At 32.9% G+C, this 23953-nt stretch overlaps 2 protein-coding genes across 3 annotated transcripts in view; one reads left to right on the plus strand and one right to left on the minus strand.

Moving 5' to 3' along the window:
• LOC115874783 (unconventional myosin-X) overlaps positions 1-5321 on the minus strand; it is a 170061-nt gene extending 164740 nt beyond the window's left edge. For both annotated transcript variants that reach the window (XM_030890060.1, XM_030890059.1), the window contains exon 1: positions 5141-5321. In XM_030890060.1, coding sequence (XP_030745920.1) covers positions 5141-5168 — 28 coding nt within the window. In that variant the 5' untranslated portion in view covers positions 5169-5321. The remainder of the gene's footprint in view (positions 1-5140) is intronic.
• Positions 5322-5709: 388 nt separating this feature from the next.
• On the plus strand, positions 5710-20510 carry LOC115874784 (nuclear export mediator factor NEMF homolog). The gene is made up of 17 exons (XM_030890062.1): positions 5710-6034; positions 6100-6271; positions 6328-6664; positions 6721-6884; positions 6939-7137; positions 7197-7378; positions 7434-7666; positions 8798-9040; positions 9129-9263; positions 9315-9409; positions 9471-9578; positions 11268-11363; positions 11421-11661; positions 17070-17239; positions 17313-17443; positions 17493-17743; positions 20198-20510. The coding sequence occupies exons 1-17, from the start codon at positions 5979-5981 to the stop codon at positions 20394-20396; spliced, it is 3012 nt and encodes a 1003-aa protein (XP_030745922.1). The 5' UTR covers positions 5710-5978; the 3' UTR covers positions 20397-20510.
• Positions 20511-23953: the final 3443 nt, after the last annotated feature.

A 23953-nucleotide genomic window follows, 5' to 3' on the forward strand; every position in this document is an offset into this window, starting at 1 on the left:
CTAACGAGAGAAAATATCCAAGAGTTTATGGACAAATGGACAAATAGAAGCATTTTTGGGAGACCTTAATGGACAACACAGTAATTGGGGCTCTTCCCGCAATAATCACACAGGAAAGAACATCTTAGACTAATGCTCTGAGAATGATATATTGATAGCAAATGACGGGTCAGCGACCAGGATTACTCCCCCGAACCAAGGGAAAAGTTGCCCGGATATCACCTTAATGACGGCAGAACTAGGACCAAACATCTCATGGGAAATTGTGGATAGCCCAGGCATGAGTGATCACTTTCCAACGAGGGTATTTATTAATTCTAACTTGTTCATCCAAACAGTACATAGCCCTATAAGTAGATGGAACACAAAGAAGGCGGACTGGGAGGGATACTTCATGAGCTTCAATCAGGAGGTGAACGTAAACTCTTATATAAGTCTGGTAGAGGAGATCAATAGGGCAGCATTGGGACATATCCCAAAAACGTCATTCCAAAAGGGCAAGAGAAAAGCAACTCCCAAACCAAGGTGGTGGGATGAGGCATGTCGCGTGGCGGTGGATGAACGGAGCAGGGCCCTTCGGGCATATAAAGAAAATATCAGCGATCATAACTATCTGGAGTACAAAAGAAAAGCGGCGGTAGCAAGAAGGATCATGAAACGAAAGAAAAAGGAAAGCTTTAGAAAATTTACTGAAAGCCTTGATAAAAACACACCCATGAGTACCATATGGAAAGTGGTCAAGGTATACTCCAATAGTTATATACAAGTTGGAGTTGTGGCTCGCGACGTTGTTGGACAGCCTCGCCCCTCCTCACTGCATCGCTAAAGACTTCTCAGCAGTTGGAGCATTCAACAACTATGACCTAAAAAGTATTTCCATGTATGAATTCAACTATGCCTTAAAAAACAGGAAGGAATCATGTCCTGGTAAAGATAACATTACGTTCGAGATGATTTCCCAAACACCCATTAAAATGAAGGAATGTCTGGTAAACATTTATAATGACGTTTTAAGACAAGATATGGCGATACCTGCGGAATGGAAGGAACACATCATTGTCCCACTACTAAAACATGGTAAAGACCCGTCTCACCACGAATCTTATAGACCGATTGCTCTTTCCTCTTGCTTATGCAAGATATTTGAAAATATAATAAAAAATAGAAGAGAGCATAAGTTAGAACAGGATAGGTTCTTCAATCAACATCTAAATGGATTTAGAAGAGGACGTGGTGTCACTGATAATCTGGTAGTATTATCTAGTTATATTTACCAGGCATTTGCCAGAAAGGAGATAGCTGTCTGTATATTTATTGATCTTAAAGCCGCTTATGATAATGTTCAATTAGACCTCCTAGAGAGGAAATTTAACGATGCTGAAATTGATAAATGGTCCATACAAGCAATCTTAAAAATCTTAACACAAAGGAGCATCTTTGTCAGATCCCCTAACACAGGAGATCTCATAGGTCCCCAAATAGGCTATAAAGGCCTTCCTCAAGGATCACCCCTGAGTCCAATCTTATTCAATATATATACTAATGGCATACATCAGGTGATGGAGGAGGATGTACAGATTTTACAATATGCTGATGACTTGGTCATTTACACTTCCCATAAGAATGTTGACAATGCGATAAACATAATTCAACGAACATTAATATCTATGTTGGATTGGTTGAAGAACAATGGTCTAAGAATCTCTCCCTCTAAAACTAAGGCAATGTACTTCTATCGAGGGAAAAGAGCAAATCCTCCTCACTCGATAAGAGCGGATGGATAAGATGTGGAATGGGTGGAACAATATAAGTATCTTGGTCTCATAATGGATCGTCGTCTTCTCTGGAATCCTCATATTGAAGAATTTTGCAATCCTCATATTGAAGGAAAAGCACAGAAAGGAGTAGACGTGATGCGTGCTCTCTGCAGAACCTGGTGGGGATCCCCCCCATCTACATTAATGAATATATACAAGGGCATCGTAAGATGCCACATGGACTATGGTTGTCAGGCATTATTAACGATGTCAAAAAAGAATGCAAGAAAATATGACAAAATTCATATGCAAGCTTTAAGAGTAGTAACAGGTTGCATGAATAGCACCCCCACTAATGTTTTGATGTCTAAGACGGCTGAAATGCCGTTAAGAGCCAGAAGAGTTTGGTTATGTGCCAAATTCTCGGCTAAGAAACTGGCTTGCACAGAAGAGGCTATATCAACAAGTCTAATTGGGCTATACATATCTTACAATCAGGATCCCCCTTATTGGGCGAGAAGGGAATCACCAGCCTTGTTGGAAGGCTTGGACTCAGTGCTATCGTTTTACAACATTCTTGAAAAAAGCCAGATATTACCATGTTTCGAAGCTGACTTTGATTGTCAGATACAAGATGTACACTGGGAAGATTCAGGCTTTACTAAAGCTTCCACAGGTTGTCAATCCAAACTGCAGGAGTTTGTTTCAAAAGAATTATTAGGGTATGAGCTAATATACACGGATGCGTCACTGGATCCTGTATCTGAAAGAAGTGGTATTGGAATATACAATTTTTTTAAAAGATACTCAGCAATTGGCCGATGCATAAAGCACACGTCTATATGCAGTGCTGAAATATTAGCCATTGAGAGAGCCTTATTGGGTCTTGGGGATGATGCAGAGAAAATCGCCATTCTGTCAGATTCAAAGAGTGCTCTACAGAGTATCACACGTTCGGATATTTCTTGTAGAGCAGGAAAAATAGCAGGAAGAATAAAAGAGCGAATTATTACTCTAATACAACAAGGAAAATCTATAAAACTGATCTGGATCCCTGGCCACTCTAATATTGATGGTAATACGGAAGCTGATAGACTGGCATCTCTTGGGAGAAAGTCCAGGAACCGGGTGAATAATAAGATTCATCATTCTGAACTCCTTGGCGTCATAAAGAAGGAAAGCAGACAAGAATGGACAAATTTATATCATAATATGGGCCAAACAAAAGGAGTCTTCTACTATAACATTGTTCCACAACCTCTCAGATCCCCATGGTTCGACAAATGCGCGGATGTAATTCGCGAATATGTCAGTTTGCTCTGCAGAATGAGGTCGTCACATTGTCTCACTCCGACTCATCTCCACAAGTTGGGTATCAAAGACTCTTTTCTGTGTGAATGTGGAAGTAAGGGGGACCTTACGCACGTTATTTTTGCTTGTAGTTTGAGAGATCAAGCATGTCATACTCTATACCTGTCTTTAGCTAGCTGTATGAGTTCTCCCATTAGGATTCAAGATGTCCTGAGGAACCCAATATCCAAAGAGGCAAAATTGGTGTACCAATACCTTAAGCAAAATAGTATTAAATTGTGAATACCTACGGATGTGGATTCCCCACGCTTATGGATTTCATGCCAATAAGACTATCAGTCTGTACACTGGCTAATCTAGAGTAAACTTACATGTAGATGAATAATTGTAGCTTGCTGGATGTTTTTGCTTAAATATTTTTCAACCAGAAAGGAATCCTATCTTTATAGAAGTAGAACTAGTACTACAGGTTTTAATCGAGAATGCATTGTAGTAGTTTTTGTAGCTTAATCACGCTTTGCATGTTCCTGCTTTGCTAGAAATGGTGAATAATGACGATATTTAACTTTCAATAATAAGTAATTTATTTTGCAGTATATCCCTTATATTCATCCTGGCCTGGCGCAGTCCCTGTCTGTTAGTTGCTGGACACGCCACAGTACATGTCTTTCCTTTGTGATTCCTGATCCTTCACTACCTTGACATAAAAGCCTAATTTAGAGGGCCCTAGAAGAGAATCATCCCACATGAAAGTGCAGTAATGAGCAGAAGTTTTCCTCAATGCGCCCAAAGTCTCTTCAATTCCAGGCGTCTGCGTTCGTGAGGACGTTCTCTGTTTGACTGAAGAATAAAGAAATCAGAAAGAAACAATAATCAAAGAATAATAGACTCTGACTGGCCGTCGAAAGGCGTGTGGTCATCGTGAAACAAGAAGAAGAAGCTCTCTAAACCTTATTATTTTAGTTTTTTATGTAAACAAGGGTATAGGGATAGGGCATTATTATTTTAGTATTTTATGTAAACAACGGTAAGGGATTCTTTCAAAAAACTAAAATTGTAATGTGAAAATAAGCTATACACATAATAGGTACTTGTTAAGAAACAAAATCCAAAAATGAATTTTTGTTTGTTTTTTAGTACCGGCCAAAATACAGTTGTTAAAGTTGTTAGGTTGCTAAAAATTTTGTATAAAATAGGTAAGTTATAAAACACAAAGCATTTAATATACATAAAATATTATAATAAACTGTGTAGTTCTACCTGTTTTTTATATCACGATATATGTATAGTAAATTATAACTAAATGTACCGCATGATCGAAAAAAAAAACGGCGGGCAGTTGGGTTAGAAATGAACATCGATGACATTCTCCATATAATTTAACATACAAAATGACACCGATCTTCATTTCATAGCTATGGCTGACACCGTTTTTTTTTGATCATATGATAATTTCTTATGTAGAGTTGGTGTTAGAGTCAGTCCTCTCTATTACACATGGCATTAGTAATTAACATTATTTTTTCAGATAACATTTAAAAACTCCTGTCATGTGATATATTAAACAGACATTCCTGAATTATACTCCAACATTCACAGAAAACATTAAATTTGATACCAGTAATTATGTTTAACAAACACCACATAAATATGATCCAGTAAAATCTGATTCAACAGCAGGAAAAAATGCTTTATAAGAAGTGTATTATGCAAACAATTATGACTTAAAATTATTGTTGTCAATATCGATATACTTTTTTGGAAACAATCATATCTTTTGATAATTAGTTGATAAGGGTGGGACTGTACGTACCACCTACACCAGATTGCGCATATTAAGCTTCAATGGAATTGTTTTTGGAAACCACTTTATACTTTATGTTCAGTGAACTAAGTCAAATAGACCCCTATTCAAACACAGAGGATTGTCCATTTTGACGTCGAAATGCGAAAACAAAAGCCATTGGAAAAGACAAAACAAAACAAGTGTGGCTGGGAAAATGTCAATACTATCGGAGGCCCTGCAGCGATCAAGGGTGGCGATTTTCTCGCCATTTTCGGCAAATACTTACCGACTGCGCTAAAATCCAGTTCAACCATGGTCGAGATCACTTAAACAAACAACTTTTCATTCATAAAATCACAAACGGCGCACTAAAAACATCGCAAAATAGAATTTCAGACAAACATATCGCGAACACGACGTCGAATTGCACTAACGATTCCGCAAAACACAACTCTCCTTTCAAGCTGCACTGGCGAATGAATCATTTCAGATTTGACAGGAGATTTCATTCTTTTTTAATGTGTTGTCCCTGTCGCACCCACGAGAAAAAGAGAATAAGACAATTAAATAAGAATAAACGACTGTGGCGACATCTACCAAACAGTAGCTGAAATTATATATATTTTTTAAACACAGAGAATCAGGTAAAACGTGCGTAAAATCCTTGGTAAAATATAAAGACAGAAAAAGGTACGAAAATTCAGTAAAGGGATGGGAGATTGGTAAATTTATATAATAATAATATAATTTGGAGGGAACTAAACAATCTAATGTTTTTATCCAAAGTTTATAATCATTCCCTTCAAAGCCCTTCAAAGATTTACCAAAAATATATTATAGATTTCTTTCAAGCAAATAAAAATTTTGAAATCGACGCGTGCCGCGTACTTCACCTGACAGAAAATGGCTGACTTATAGGTGTTTAACTGGTTGCATATGGGATGCATTCAACACCTAGCGCCATCTAGTTCAGCAGCGCTAATTAATTTCTTGAAAATATTTGGCCTATAAAGATTCAGGCCCCTGATTTGTATTTTTTGTAATCATTTTAGCTTGGGCTTGTGCTGTGCTTTTTTAAATATAATCAGCCTTATTTTATAACTAAAATAGTAAATCTTTACAAAATGAAGACTCGATTTAATACGTATGACATAGTTTGTGTTGTCACGGAATTACAAAGGTATTACAATACCATTACTAATCTGTGTTTTTTTTATGTATCTTATTACTTATTTAACATTTTAGACTTATAGGAATGCGAGTTAACAACATTTACGATATAGATAACAGGACATATCTAATTAGATTTCAAAGAAACGAAGAAAAGCAAGTATTATTGCTCGAGTCTGGAAACAGAATTCATACAACTAATTTTGAATGGCCTAAGAATGTTGCACCGTCAGGATTTAGTATGAAGGTAAACTATTATTTGAAGTTGAAAATCAGTCAAGCATAAAATAATGTAATTTCTAGTTGAGGAAACACTTAAGAAACAAGAGAATAGAAAGTCTTGCACAATTAGGGACTGATCGTATTATAGATATGCAATTTGGTAGCGGTGAAGCTGCATACCATGTGATATTAGAACTTTATGATAGAGGTAACATAGTATTAACTGATTATGAGATGACTATTTTATATGTGCTGAGACCTCACACTGAAGGAGATAAAGTAAAATTTGCTGTTAGAGAAAAGTACCCTCAGAATAGAGCAAGAGAGATAGAGGATGTTACAAAAGAGAAAATTGTTGAAATTCTGGAAAAAGGAAAGGTGGGAGATCAAGTTAAAAAAGTTCTACTCTCAAATTTAGGTTTGTCACTGTAAGTTTTAATTTTTATTTTTAATGTTATTGAAATTATTTTATAGAATATGGTCCAGCACTTATTGAACATGTTTTGGTAAAGAAAGGTATTCCAAACTCAGCAAAAATTGGAAAGACATTTGATATTAGTCAAGATATTGATAAAGTTGTTGAGGCTATAAAAGAAGCATATATTATTTTTAAAAATGCTCAAAATGAATCTTCTAAAGTATTTCCTGTTCTATAATGCGTAAAATGTGTTTCTGAAAATATATATTTTTAGGGCTATATAATACAAAAGAAGGAAGAAAGGCAAACAAGTGATATATCAAACCAGGTGGCAGATTTTTATTCTAATCAGGAATTCCACCCAATGCTTTTTGAACAGCATATAAAATTACCACATAAAGAATTTGAAACATTTTCTCTTGCTGTAGATGAATTTTTTTCAACATTGGAAAGCCAAAAATTAGAGCTTAAAGGTATTTTTTCTATATATTGTATTTGATTGTGAAATAATCAATAAATATTTGTTATTTAGCTGTACAGCAAGAAAGGGATGCACTAAAAAAGCTTGAAAATGTTAGGAAAGATCACAACCAACGTTTGAAAGCACTAGAAGAATTGCAAGAAGTTGACAAGCAGAAAGCAGAACTGATTACCAGAAATCAGGAACTTGTAGAAAGAGCAATACTTTCTATTCAAATGTTACTAGCAAACCAAGTATTTTTTTTCTTAAATTATTTTTATTTGTTAATAGAAACAACTTTACTTTTAGTTATCATGGGAAGATATAAATGACTTGGTAAAAGATGCTATTTCAAATGGGGACCCCATAGCGAGTGCAATTAAAGAACTAAAATTGGAAATTAACCATATTAGTTTGTTTTTAACCGATCCTTATGCAGAACCCACTGACAGTGACGCTTCAGATGAAGAAAATGACAATAAAATTCCATCTATGATTGTTGATGTTGATTTGGCACTTTCAGCTTTTGCTAACGCTAGAAGGTACATGAAGTATATTATTTTAATTATTTGTCAATAACAATGTTGGGTCCGTTCGACTTTACGGACAGTAGATTTTTAAGAAAACAAAAATTTTCCTCAAAAGTAAGGTTTTTAATAGGTAATATTAGTAAAAAAAATTGTGGATTATTCAATCCAGTAAATTTGAAAATATTGAAACAAAATTATGGTACTATTTGATGCCGCGGAGGAATTGTGATAGATGACACAAGCATATGATGACATTACCCTATGCGATGTTGCCGCTTTTTAACGCCAATTTTTCTGGTTCTTATTTAAAAAAAGGATTATCTGGAAATGACTACAACTTTTCATTTTTAAAAGGCACCAGAATGACATCATATGTCAACTTTTGATATTTTCATTAAAAAAAATTGTATTTTAAATTTCAATCGAGAGTGCCATGTCTATGTTAAAAACACTAATTTTTAATCAAGGAGCATTGGAAGAATAGTTTTGATCCTCTAATGTTTTTAGTGTCTTGTCCTGGCCGGTTAAAAGATGCCCAAATCATATTTTTAATTATATCTCGATTTTTTCAAATGGAATAAGGGTGGCTCATCAGCATATTTGGAAAAAGCATTTTTTACAAATAATTTGGTATTACACATTTTGTATTTCGAGTCAAATTTTCATTATAAACCGATTGTTACAATTTCAAATAAACCATATGCGAAATGTCAAAAGTTGACATATGATATGTCATTCTATTCAGTGTCATTTTCTGTTGAATAAAGTAGAAATATACCAAGGGTGCCATTTAAAAATCAAAAGTTGTAGTATTTTCCGGTGAAGCAGGAAGTGATCAAAAACGATTGAATACTTCAATCAATCCTAATTTAGTCATATACTAACGTAACAAATTTCGTTTTTTTATCTGAAAAAATAAAAAAAATATTCGGATGAGTCACTTTTGGGACGCACTCGGTATAAGTTAATAAAATGCTAATATTCAATGTTTTTAATTAGTCTGTATAGAAAATTTTACGTTTTTACTGTCTGTAATATCGACTTGAACCACAATGTCTGATATACAGGGTGTTTCTAAAGGAAAGTAAAACATTTTATGGATTTATCAAATTATTTCATGAATATGTTTGGTTAAAATTTTAGATACTACGACCAGAAAAGAACGGCAGCAAAAAAACAGCAAAAGACTATTGAGTCTCAAACAAAGGCGTTAAAGTCGGCAGAGAGAAAAACAAAGCAAACTCTAAAAGAAGTGCAAACTATTACAAATATAAATAAGGCCAGAAAAGTTTATTGGTTTGAAAAGTTTTACTGGTTTATTAGTTCAGAGAATTATTTGATTATAGCAGGACGTGATCAACAGCAAAATGAGTTAATAGTAAAAAGGTATGTAAAGACCACAGAAGACACTGTAAAGCATGGTCTTGATTAGTATACATACTGCCAGCAGTGACAATTAATTCATATTTTTAAGGTACATGAGGTCAACTGATATTTACGTTCATGCAGACATTCATGGTGCTAGCAGCGTCATAATTAAGAATCCCGCAGGGTTGCCAGTTCCACCAAAAACCTTAAACGAAGCTGGAACAATGGCTATTTGTTATAGGTATATTTTTATTATAAAATTGTATTTTATTAATTAATTATTATTATTTAGTGTGGCTTGGGATGCTAAGGTTGTTACAAATGCATATTGGGTCTGGGGCGATCAAGTGAGCAAGACTGCACCTACAGGAGAATATCTAACAACAGGTAAAGTCATCATCAAGAAAATTAAAGGTTATATTGTTTGATATTTCTCTTTATATTTTAGGTAGCTTTATGGTTAGAGGCAAGAAGAATTTTCTACCCCCTTCACATTTAATTTTGGGTCTGAGTTTCTTGTTCAGGCTAGAAGATGGTTGTGTTGAAAAACATTTAGGTAAGTACCCATAAGGACTTGTAATGTCACAGAATTACCTAACTATAAAAAGGAATGCACACAATAAATCGGTGTGAAATTTTTTGTGAAAATTGGAATATTTTGCGAGGCGAGAAATTTAAATTAAAAAAATCAGCCCAATATACGTAAGTTGAATCCACTGCATACAATGATTTGCAACAAATCGGCGCGAAAATTTCGCTTGGAGATAAAGAAAGTTATAAAGTATTATTTTTATTACTACCAGCAGCGTTTGAGGTCGTTTTTGTTGCGAATTAAAGGTGGTGTCAAGTGATAAGTTGATAGAGTTTGTAATAAAGTATCTGACTTATATAATTCAGGACACCCTGTATATCTCCTACCTTATTTCACTCATAAGCTATATTTTTATCTAGAACTTTCGTGGATTAAAGTTCTAGATAAAAATATAGCTTATGAGTGAAATAAGGTAGGAGATATACAGGGTGTCCTAAGCTGAGCGTGCATTAGAAGTTTCTAAAGAAGTACAATATCTAGATCGATTGTTTTACAATGAGATCTATCGATTAAAAATATTTTCAATATGGCGACCGGAAATACCGGAAGTTGACAGCAACTTTCTTATTTTAAATTGGTAACCTCTTTTTATTACACATTTAAATTCATAAAAATTTGGAGAAAAAAAACTGCCTGTTAAAAAAAATTGTATGGCCTAAACATCAACTTTAGTGATTACCACAGCAAATGTGACATAAAGAGAAGACATGTGGCTCTCTATTTCAAAAATTAAATTGTTCGAATGTCATATATTAATGGGCGCAGCTGTCATGGAATTGAGCGATTAAAAAAATGTTAGTTACGTCACATGCATTGTGTGGAAGGCGACGATATTTTTAGGATTTAATTATTTTTAATGACGCTGGTTGTCAAACTTTGATCAGTTGATGGTTAATTTTTATATTATTAACTTTCTATGGGTTTTTGATATTTTAAAGAAGCGTGGCGACATCTTTCGGGGAACGAACGACCGCTAACGATGCGAGATTGTGTGTTTTGAAATAAGAACTCACGGGATACGTAACAATATTACCGATTTGAACCATTTTAAAACTCTACAGTGCATGCGCAGATGAAAACTTGCCATATATTTCCTTCTGGGCGGCGTTAGTGTCACAGTTCTTGGACAGTTCAGAATCGGTAATAAAACCACCCCAAGTAAACTAATGTAAGTCCATATAAGTAATTTCATGGACACATTATCTATGATTCATAGTCATATTATCTATGATTCACAGTCACATTAGCTGTATTCTTTTTACCTACAGGAAATCTAAGTAAATCTCACTACTAAGATATAATAAGATAAGATATTTATACAATACATATTATATAGATACAATTGAGATGAGTTGAGATGAATAAAAAGTAAAAAGAACAATTCGGTTCGCGCTAGCAGCGATTTATAACCTCATTAGTATTTCGTCTCACTTAAAATTTTCAACTAAGCCAGCTGACAAGCAAACTCATTTGGGGCAAGGGGGGAGATTTTATCTCACTTCAAACTCAATTTATGATAAATAAAAGAGAATATACGGGAAACGTCTGCAACTTCAAAAAAGGGTTTTTCATTCCCTAACCAAAGCTGCAAACGTCATTTCGTTATTACTAATCTAACTTATTTGTACGTATCTTTTACCACTATTTTCTTAGGAGAACGGAAAGTAGTTGCACAAGATGACAACCTGAGCATTCAAGAATCTTTGAACGAAGAAGAAGTTGAAGTAGAAGTCTTGGATGAAAGCGATGGTAAGTAATTTCGAAATACTCCGTATTGTACAGGTATTTTATTTGCTTTTTATATAGAGGACGAACTGACAAAGAAAGAAAAAGACCTTAAATCAAATGAAGCTTCCCAAGATTTAAGTAACATCAACCAGGAGATTGTTGAATCCGTGAATGATGAAATCAAAAGTAAAGGGAATGAAGATAATGTCAAAGAGGATGATGAAAATATTGAAGAGAACGAAGAAAATTCGTCAGACAGCGAAGAGGATTCGAAATTTCCTGACACACATATCAAAATTCAACATTTCGGTGGCACCAAGTAAGTGGAATTTGTAGATATTTTAATTAAATTTGTAAATAATATAGTATTTAAGGTCTTTATATTTTTACGATTTGTATATGATTGTATACGGTGTGTATCAAAACGTTTGGAATAAATGGGATTTTTTACTGAGTTTTTTTCTAAAAAAAGTTTTTTGGTTTGGCGTAATTTTTTTACCATACACAAGAAAAAAATGATGTTTGAAAATGAAAATTTTGATATATGACATGCAACAACTGTCAAAAATCTTTCTTCTTCTTCAAATGCCTTCTTCGTTGCGAAGGTTGGCAATCATCAGTGCTATACGTATTCGTGACACAGCCGACCGAAATGGTTGGTTTGTGGTGCACCCGAACCAGTTACGTAAGTTTCTCATCCATGAGTGGCGCCTTCTTCCTACACTTCTCTTTCCTTGAATTTTTCCTTGTAATATCAGTTGGAGTAGGTGGTACTTTTCTCCTCTCATGACGTGTCCAAGGTACTGAAGTTTACGCTTTTTTACCATTATGATAATTTCTTTTTCCTTTTTTATTCTTTTCAGGATTTCCATGTTGGTCACTTTATCGGTCCATTTTACTCTAAGTATTCTACGGTACAACCATATTTCGAATGCCTCTAGTTTCCTTATGTCAAGTTTCTTCAGAGTCCAAGCCTCTACACCATAATACAGCACCGACAAAACATAGCATCGCACCATTCTGATTTTTAAATCCAAGCTGAGATCGCTGCCACAGAGCACTCTTTTCATTTTCACAAATGTTGTTCTCGCCTGTCCTATTCTAGTTTTAATTTCTTCAGAACAGTCGTTATTTTTATTTACAATGAGGAAAATGCATGTTTTTAAATAATGGTTTTAAAAAATAGTTCATATAATTACAAGTTGAACAAAAAAAAATCGTTGATATCGGTTAAGAAATGCCTCTAATATAAAATAATTAAATATTGTTAATTTAAATGGCCGGGCAAACGCTCTCTACCGCGCCTTGCCGCTGTGACGTCACCCGCCGTTCTTCTGGTTGAGTGGAGCCAGATGCGTGTTTATTTTACACAGTTTGCTTTTAAACGCTGTTGAATCCGAGTCAAAATTTTAGTTATTTGGGTTAATTAATACATAATTAGTAATTAGTGATATTTATAAATAGTAATGGATGAGCGAAAACAGAAAAAAATGGTTCAAGGCCATGAGAAGAGATGAAAAGAAAAGCGTTAAATTATCCTCTATTTTTACGATTTATTGTTGTGAAGATCATTTTGATGTAAGTTCATATATTTATGTATATTGTCTTACATAGGTATATGAAATTTGAATGTACAGGGTTATTCATTATATCCAAAAAAATCCTTATGGGTTTTTCGCCACTGCACTGCAAGAAAAATCTACAAAATAAAATAGTTATTTTTTGTAAACACTTCTGGCGTTAAACCTAAAGGGACGCTGCTTGTCAGAAGTTGTGTTTTTTTTTGTTATTCATTATATTTTGACACCCACATGCAGCCTTAACTGCAAGTTTTAGAAGAAAACATTAAATAAAAAAGTTGCATGGTTTTTCATATACTCTCTTTTAAAATTAATTCTAGATATACAGGGTGTCTCAAAAAAGGTGGTCCAGAAAATTGTAGGTATTTTTCGCTTTTCAACTGTCAATATTTCGTAAACATTTGAAGATAGGTATAGGGTATTATACATGAAATATATCTAGAATATCTAGAAATTTCCGAAGAATCCAAAAATATATACGGTGTTTCACTTAAAAAAGTAACTTAATTTTGGCGTTTGCTTATGGGACACCTTGTATAATATTTTCATTACTGATAAACAATTTATTTCCTATAATTTCTTAAAAAAAAACAATCTTTAAAAATAACAAAGGTAAGGGGGTGTCAATATATAAAAAAAAAACTTTCTTTTTCACGCTATGCTCTGGAGTTACTTTTCCACGTACTAAACAAATATTTTTGTCTCTTTTCACTTCTACATAACCTACAGCATTATCTCCATACGTCTCCCTATCTGTTCTGAAAAATAAGTTTATAACATTAATATTTATAACTATATGAAAGTTCGTAACAGTATAGGTACCTACTTATACTTAAATATGCCTCAGTACTACAAAGAATAAATGTTACATACCTCTCTGTTTTTTTCCTCGTAATTCAGCACCAATAAATTGAGAATTTGTATTTATAAAAGCAGCCAACATAAAAGCATCGACTTTTGGCAAGTTATCTGATTGTGCTTTTACAAACCCGGAATCTGCCATTACTTAAAAAATTCTCAGAACACACAACACATACAAATAATAACTGCACAAAAAGCATAAAAAGCTCCTTCAATCAACGCTAAAAGCAACAAAAATGTCTTAGTACGCCACCTAAATACGTACATAAATGGAACACGTCTGGCTGCTGCTGGCCATCGCGCGTCGACGAGAACGGCGGACGGCGGGTGACGTTAGACCAATAGAATATCGTTTCAATTCGCGAGACGTCGTTTGCGTTGTCCATAGTATTTTAATGGCTCTTTTTATAAAATTGTGGTACTGCTTTCAAGAAAAAAATTTTTTTTTGCATTTACACATATTTATTTTAATAAATTGAAGAGTTTCTGGCGAAAAATAAAATATATGCTATCTTCCTCATTGTACCTAAGTATTTATAACTGTCAACTTTTTCTATGGAGTGGTTATTTATATGAATTTGTGAATTGTTTTGTGTTGTTTTGGATATTATCATAAATTTTTTCTTTTTTACATTTAGTGACAGTCCGAGCTCTTCACTCGATGTATTAACTTTATCTACTAATATCTGTAAATCGTTTAGGTTCGTAGCCATCAGGATCGTATCATCCGCATATCTTATATTGTTGATAGGCACTCCGTTAATTTTTAGTCCTTTCGTTTCATCGTCCAATGCTCGTTTCATTATTTCCTCTGAATAGAGGTTAAATAACATCGGTGATAGCACGCACCCCTGCCTAACGCCTCGACGGATTTCTATTTCTTCGGTGTTATTCCCTTCTATTTTTACCACTGCTTTTTGATTAAAATAAAGATTCGAAAAATCTTTAAATATGCAAAAAGTGGGGTTAGGTGACATAATATCCACGTGCTGAGTTTCAGAACTATACAAATGCTTTCAATAAAATTATATGTTTTGGAAAAGTTTGTCCAAAATAGCATTTTTTTCGTTAAAATTACATAAAGCAAAGAATATTTCCCAATACGGTATTTTTTTCTTGACTGTTTTATAAATAATTGTAGAAAATCATAAATGACAGTGTGTAAGATATCAAACTTGTTGCACCTTATAGAAAAAAACTTTCACTTAACATATTGCTCTTTTTTTCTCTAGAACAGAATATCAGATTATTTAGGTCTATAAAGTTACTTTGAATGTTACTTCAAAATGTTTATTTTATATAAGCTATTGTAACAAAGTCGGTAGTTTCGCTTTGTCTCACATGTTTAACTACTTACTTTGTAGTTGGGCCCATTGTTGTCTATTGTTGGCTATGCGGGCCCAACTTATCCCTGCCAATTTCCTAATTACATGTTCCCATCTCAGGCTTCGTCTTAGGTCTCTTAACTTCGCGTGGGTACCATGCTGTAATTTTTGTGGTCTGTCTGTTGTCCGCCTTTCTTGCCAGGTGTCCTGCTCATTGCCACTAGTAAAATTACTATAAACAATCGTAAAAGTTAACTTTTATCCAGCCTCATCGTACTGCGCATGAGCAAATATATATTTCTTATTTTATTTTATTTGACTGTATGAACGCACACAAATAAGAATTCCTTATTTCTTATTTTATTTTATTCTTATTTTATTTTATTTGGCTGTATGAACCCACCATTACGCTTTGTTCTACGTGGCCGATAAAAGCGCTACTATCGACGAATTGACCGTCACGTGTTCTTTCAAAAATGTTTTCTTATGAAATCGTCCTGCGTCGGCAATGCAGGACACTTTCATAAGCATAGATAACAGAGCTGATTCATAAGCTTCATAAGAAATTATTCATTGTTCATAAGAAAACTTTTTTTTTTATAAAGTCGCGTCGCGCGTCGGTCGTATCGTCCGCGTCGCGCGCTTTCCTCGCCCACGTAAGACGAAGCGTTATAATGGTACGTATACATTGAACGCGCGGCACGACCTATTCGCCTCTATTACGTGCGTGCTTTCAAGTTGCCATCTCCAGTCGGTTTTTCGACGCTCCGCTTTGTTTGTTCGTTGTTCAGTTGGGACGGCCGGTGAAGACACCGCGCGTATTTATCAGTGACTATGTGTATTTTCTTTGAATAAATTCCCTTTTTTGTGTTTTTCTTTGAATATTGTTTATTAATGGAGTGTTTAAAGAGTCGCCCTACTCATGATTAAAATTGCGTAGTTCTTCTCGGACGATAGAGACATGATTAACGATTAGACGAATGTTCGCGGGATTTCTATGGATCGCGGGATGTTCGTTAAAACAAAAACAGGAACGCGTGGCGAACTCTCGGAGCGCGCGTCTCGCGTTCGCGGCACAGCGCACCAATGTGTACGTACCATAATGTCCGATTTAAGAGCCCAGCGTTCGCATGCATAGGTCATGACTGGTAGTACACATTGGTCGAATGTTTTTTTCTTTAGATAATGTGGCATTCTAGATTTATGATTGAGTTTCTTCCATAAGTACTGCAGGCTAACTTAATTTTTCGGTTGATTTCTGGTAGTAGATATCCCAAACTGTGTATGATATTGATATACTATTACATTTATGAAACTTGATACATAAACGTAAATCAAATTCTGAACAACTCTTCTCTTTGACTTTTCTCTTGATATTTTGTCACCTAACCACCACCTAACCGCACTTTCTGCATATATTTATTATTATGTAATTTGTCATCATGACGTTGTTCGTGAAAAAGCATGTCACCATGACGTTGTTGGTGGCCTTGGGCTGCCTAAAGTAATTCCCATAAACTTTTTTCATTAACTAATCCACTAATCATAAAAAGTCCTGTTTGTTGCGAACTTTATGACACCCCTTATACCGTATGATCGAAAAAAAAACGGCGTCCAGTTGGCTGGGAAATGAACATCAATGACATTTCCCATATAAATTTACATTTAAAATGACAGCGATCTTCATTCCATAGCCATCGCTGACGCCGTTTTTTCTCGATCATACGGTATAATAAATATGAATTGTATAGATTTCTTTATATCTTAAATTTCTCTTTTGATATTACTATATTTTAATAGCACCCTGTATTAAATATTACACAGTACTAAAATACTGTAGCAGTTTTAAGTGGAAATACTGTAAGAAGTTATTTTTTATTAAAGTCTCAATTTTGTTCTTTTGAATTGAACAGAATTATAACAAGAACGCTTGATTTGAATATATTGAATTTTTCTTATAGACATTTAGTTACTGAGTCTGTGGTAAAACAAGAAGAAAGTGATGAAGATAACAAAGACAACGTTATATACTTGGGTGACGATAAACCTATCATTCTAAAACCTTCAAATAAAAAATCTAGAAGCAGAGGAGTTAGTGAATCCAGTAACAAAGAAAGATATAGTAGACAAGGTAGTTACTATTATAATAATATTTAAATATAAAATAACAGAATCATTGTTTATGCCTTTTTACCTGTAAATAGGAAGTAATGATACTCAAACCCACAAACAACAGCAAACTAAGAGAGGCCAGAAGAGTAAACTGAAAAAAATCAAAGAAAAATACAGAGATCAGGATGAAGAAGAAAGGCAATTGAGAATGGACATTTTACAGGTATTATTTTTACTTTTCTCATATCAAAATATTACATATTCTTTTCCAGTCATCCGGGTCCCACAAAGAGACGAAAAAGAACAAGAAGGATAAAGAACTACATTCGAAAAATGTTAAAAGAGAACCTAGAATACCCAAGGTACAAGAACCAAAAGAACCAAATGAAGTAGATGAAGAAGAACCTGCTGTTCAAGCAAACGTGGATATGATTGACACACTTACTGGAATTCCTTTAGAAGATGACGAGTTATTATTTGCTGTGCCTGTTATCGCTCCTTACAACACTTTGTCCAGTTACAAGTAAGTTGATTTTTTCGTTATTGTTATAGGAATGATACTTTTGTTGATTATGTTCAGTTTATTGATTTGTTATTTTATTTTACATTATAGGGTAACTCTTAAATAAGTTCAAGTGTTTTAAGAAATATCTTGAACAAAAAATCTTGACAAAAGGGAGATGTTTTTTATTTGCCATTTTTCAAATAAACTGAAAATAGTTAATTAACTTCGAAATTTTAAAAAAATAATTCTTTTATTTTGAGAAATGGTGACATCAACAGGCAATCAGCCGGTCCTCAGCAGATTAACGATAATTTAAAAATAAATTTCTAAGATGAATAATGAACAAAACATTTAAACAAAAACAGACCACAGACCACACAAAACAAATTATTGTTGGTTAGTAGCAGTTAGTAGTAGTCAGAAATACAGATGTAGTAGTATTTTGGTTTAATGGCCACAGCTATCCGGTCGGGTGATAGAATTATCGTTTTTAAAAAAAAATAAAAAACATAAAATTATAAAGCTAGAATAGTATACGGTTTTATATTAACTCTAATTTAATAATAATTAATTATTTGTTACTTTAATAATAATGAATTATTTGTAATTGAGCTGTGATTTCTGTATTATTAATCCGGTAAATGATGGAGAAAAACAATTGAGATTGATTAAAATTTTATTTAAAGATGAAACTTTTGTTAACAACATTCTGAGAATTCGAATAATGAATTGAATAATGGAAAGACAAGTGACATCTGTCTAAAAAAGACAGCGATTTAGAGTGACAATTCGGTTAAGTAAAATTTAGAGTGACCATTTTGATTATGAAAAAGAAATACATATTCTGGGTTTACTGGTTGCCTAACGATTAACATTAATTTAAAAATAAATCCCCAACATGAATAATGAACAAAACATTTAAACAAAAACAGACCACACCAAACAAATTGTTGGTTAGTAGCATTTAGTAGTAGTCAGAGATATAGATGTATGTAGTAGTATTATGGTTTAATGGCCACAGCTATCCAGCCAGGCAATAGAATTATCGTTTTTTAATAAAAATTAAAAAAATCGTTATAAAATTATAAAGCTCGAATTATACACGGTTTTATATTAACAATTTTTTTGAAGTTTATAAAAAGCATTCATAAAAAAATATATATCCTTTAAATCCTTCAATTTAATAGCTGTTAGTAAGAACTTTTACTTCAAATATGCGCACATAGTGCATACACAATTTTTTTTAGTTAGTTTTCACTAGTTCTATTATCCTACAAATTAAATTAAAAAACTATATACTATATGATTGCAGATCGATGTAACTTCTATGGATGTATCAGTATGTCTTATTTTTGTTTTGTTTTATTGCATTTTACCTACAACCGTAATATTACATTTAAGTACACAATTTCCATCATGCTTGAACATTTAATTTCCAAAACATACGCACACTAGTTTGAATACTTTTTAACAGTTATTTTCAACTGTAAATTGAATGAATACAATCATCAGAACCAGGTATTTTCAATATTATAAAATATCTGTTTCACTAGCATTTAATTATTTTGTGCTCCTTTGCTAGTGTGCGTTGCTTTAGAATCAACGTAATTATTAGTAATGGACACTGATACAGGGTGATTCGGGCTTCTGAAGAAGCTCTGTATTAGGTATTTATTTTGTTTTTTTTACATATTTCAATTTTTTACATAATATGGTGGCAATAGTAATGCACATTTTGAACATATTTTTGTCAGTATACAGTTTGATTTAAACATATTTTCAAGCTAAAGTTGTATATTTTTAAATGGAATGCTATATATTTTTTAGCTCAATGGATTTGCCATTGAATTTCCATTCCAAAATTACCATAATATCGTATTATACTATACCGAGTGGTATAGTATATGATATGGTAATTTTGAGAGGGCTTTTAATAAGCAGTAAATTTAGTTTAAAACGGTTTTACTTCAAAAACCACTCGGTATAGTAGAGAACATTCTGGTCTTTTTCGAACGGAAATTTAATGACAAATGAACTGAGCTAAAAATATATAGCATTCCATTTAAAAATACACAACTTTAGTTTGAAAATATGTCTGAATCGCCCTGTGTGTTGATTGTTATTTTTAAAATGTGCGTTACCGTTGTCCCCATATCACCCATATTATGTTAAAAAAATTAAAATTAATTTTCCTAATTTTTTATAGAAAATTAAAATTACTATCCTACAAATATAGAAATATGCAGAACGTGGGTAATGTAGGAGATGGCAAATTTGCAACATCGTCATGAAATTTCAGAAAAAACTGCAGAACTATAAAGTTTTTTAAAATTTCTTGAAAATTAAAAAAAATGAATTAAACGTAATAAGTCTGTTTCTGGGTTTGAAATATACTACCATTTAAAATACTAATTCATGAGACACCCTATATGTATAGTTTGAATTGGTTTAAATAAAGATATATGGTTGCAGATTTAAAGTAAAATTAACACCGGGAACTGCAAAACGAGGTAAAGCAGCCAGAACAGCTGTATCAATGTTTCTGAAGGACCGTAGCATCACTTCCAGGGAAAAAGACCTCTTGAAGGCTGTCAAGGACGAACAGTTGGCTAGAAATCTACCGGGAAAAGTGAAATTATCAGCACCAAAACTACAGATGCTTAGAAAATAAGATTTATTTATATTTTTTTTATTACTGTCATAATATGTTGTTTTTTCGTTACGCGTATTTAATATTTGTATAAATTAATATTTTGAAAATAAAAAGTTGTTTGTTGAATATTTATTTGTTGTTGTTTTTTACCTTTAATTAGGGATATTTAAATATTTGAAAAAGTGTTATTTTTTTCAAACGACAAAAGTATTAATTTTTGCGACGTGATGACAATATAAAAACGTCATTTACAAGCCTAGGCATAAAACTGAAGCACTTTTACGCCTAAGTACAAAAGACATTATTACAAAAAAATAAAATGTAAAAATAAATATTGATATTTTAATACAAATTTTGTGAAAGTGTATCAAATTATTAATTAATAAGACCGGCACAGTTATTAGAGAGATATCGGAAAACCGAATAGCGTCATGCAGTATTTACGCGTACCTTATCATGGTTACGATATATGCGCATGGTTACGACTCATATGCGCGAGTCAATTTTTAACGCAACACCCGCTAATAACGTTACCGCCTGACGTAATTTGCGGATCAATTACAACAAGCGCTATTTCTAAATAACGTTTAAAAATTGCTTAAATGGGCATGTGCGGGTATTTGACAACCGGGGCCAGTTGGCGAGATCTTTTATTTTAGGTTATGTTTGAATTGTTTTGAATTATTGCTTTAGTTTTATTAGGTAATTTGATATTTAAGTAGCTGGGATTAGTTTTAATTAAATAAATATGGCCTAAAATATGGATTCCACCTCTTCCAATATTAAAGAACCTATAAAGAGGCTTAGGTTTACAGCAGATGACGACTTAGCCCTTCTAAGAGAATTTGTTGCTTGTTGCCCTAAACCCACTGGCAGACGTTGAACAATAAAGCACTGGAAATAAGCACTTTAGCCCTTTAGTTTTAAAATACCTAGTAAACAAAACAATTTCAAGGTTTCAACAAGGTTTAAATTCAAAGTTAGGTTAAGTTTAAATAGCGGACGCGACGCGAACAGAATTCTTTCCGATCTGATAACTACAAATGAAGAGAGTTAATACCACCTCACGTAAAGGAAATAACACCTGGCCTTATTAACGTCCATGCACGCTATTCGGTTTAGCGATATCTCTGTATTACGCTGTTTTTTGTTATTTTACGCGAGTTTATTTTTGGGCACAGGAAATTTTACTCGTTTGCACATGGTCATAAAAAACGATTTTCGTACCACGAATTAGGGACAAGATTTTTATCTGTATACTTATAGGATACCTAATCTGTGCTATAAGTGCTACATATTTTAGTGCTAACCACGACGTGTCGATAAATTCATCAGGGACCTGCATATGGGTTATCACTGGAATATTTCTCAAAAAAAACATGTGCGCCACTGACTTTTTTTTCTTTTGATATCAAAATATTGTAGGCCAATTAAAAATTATCTCTTGATATTTTGTCGAATTCAGCCTCCTTGATGAGATAAACGCAATTTTATTAATCATAATTAATAAAATTAAAATAAAAATGAAATTTATAAATTATATATTTTACCTAATTTATTATTAAATATTATTACTATTAGTCCAACCTACAACAATTTCCAATAAAAAAATAATGGTATTTAAGATAATTAAAAAATATAATTTTAAAAAGTTTTAACATCCTGTAACTCTAAAACTATGGATATTCATACATTCATTCATGTTTATAGGAACTTTTTTCATATATTTTGATGAGGAATCAATGAGTACATATATTTGAAACTTTCGCAAGTTAATGATATTAAATTTTTTTAAAGGTTGCTATTAGATCAAGGCAAATTAAAAAAATTGCGTTTATCTCATCAAAGAGACCAAAAGCGACAAAATATTAAGAGACAACTTTTAATCGGCATTAAACTGCTTATACTATTTCGCTAACAAGAGAAAAAAGGGTCAGTGGCGTACATGTTTTTTTAGAAAAATATTCCAGTGATAACTCATATGTACGTCCCTGGTGAATATGTAGACACTTTTTTAGCTTTAAAATATGTCGCATTTATAGTAACTTTTATCCTCAAAATTTCATTGTTCACGCTGGAAAAAAAAATCTAATAAATCGAAAAAATATTAAGACTTTAACACGCTCTAGCTACGAAACAAATCAGAATCGGACCTATGTTGATATGAAAAATAAATCTTATTTTTACGTGAGGAATCTCCCCACGAGAGATGGCATATGTTTTTGAAACACCCTGTATACAGTGTGGCGCACCATGGGCGAACCTCATTCGCCTCGGTTAATTATACGAAAACGGAAAGATATAGAAACAAAATATTTTGGGTATATGTCGGAAGGCAATGTGCATAATTTAAAATTATTTTGAAATGTACAGGGTATGTCAGAACAAAAGGATTCACACCAAAGTTATATTTTTTCTTATGGAACACACGGTATTATTATTTCATTTTTGGACCCTTGAACACAAAATTATGCATTTATTATAAGGGTTAAATATGTTTACAAGCTTTGGTTTTTGAGATATCTAAATATATTTAAATATGCATGCTATAATAAAAAAGATTGTCAACACCCTGTACATTACTTTTCAGAATTAATTTTTGTGCTGACTTTTGAGCAAACTAGAATAGGCCTTCCTTCTGCAAACTATTGGCTATTGTAGGGTTTCCTATACCTAACTCAGATTTTGAATTAAGAGATTGCCATTTTATTGAAAAATCGCTTTTTATTCAAAATCTGAGCTAGATAGTTATAGGAAACCCTAATATAGTTTGAAAAAGTATTTGAATCCGCTTCGACTTTTTTTAACTAGAGGCGGGTGTTGCATTTGAAATAACGAGGTTTTTTTTATGTAAAGCAGTACAATAATTCTGAAAAATAATGTACAGGGTGTTGATAATCTATTCTATTATAGCAGGTATATTTAAATATTTCAAAAACCAAAGCTTTTAAACATATTTAATCTTGATAATAAATACCTTTTTTAGGCCCAGGAATCCAAAAATGAAATAAAATACCGGGTGTTCCATAAGAAAAAATATAACTTTGGTACGGAACATATGGTATTTATACATATACCGTATAAAATTTCATAGATACGCTACTGTCTATTATTTTTTTATTTTCTTAACGTGACTGCGCGAAATACGTTATCAACGACTAATTGCCTTTTTTTAGCAACAAACAACAATAATAATCAGCGTAATAACAGGTACTGAGATTAAAAAATACTCTGTGAATAAAAATAGCGTTGAATTATTCGGAATCGCAAATAGCTAAAGAAAATCTTAACAAAGACTGGAAGTAAAGAATGAAAAATATATAGAGTATCCTTGAAAAGTTTGTGCAGAAACAAAGCAGATAGATGTTTTAATTGAGGGGATTTAACCAATCTTTTATAACAAATTTCTTTAAAGCACATATTATTAAATGCTTTTGTTCTCATTTAAATTTGTTGTGCTAAAAATATTGCACTGGATAATATTTGTACAGGCATTGAACTCTGGTACCTATAAATAAATATCATTAACAAAAACAATTCCAATATTTTTGTTTCGTTTTACAGTATTTAATAGT

This window comes from Sitophilus oryzae, unplaced genomic scaffold (assembly GCF_002938485.1).
Source record: "Sitophilus oryzae breed Bouriz unplaced genomic scaffold, Soryzae_2.0 scaffold_1297_pilon_pilon, whole genome shotgun sequence".
Lineage (NCBI taxonomy): Eukaryota > Metazoa > Arthropoda > Insecta > Coleoptera > Curculionidae > Sitophilus > Sitophilus oryzae.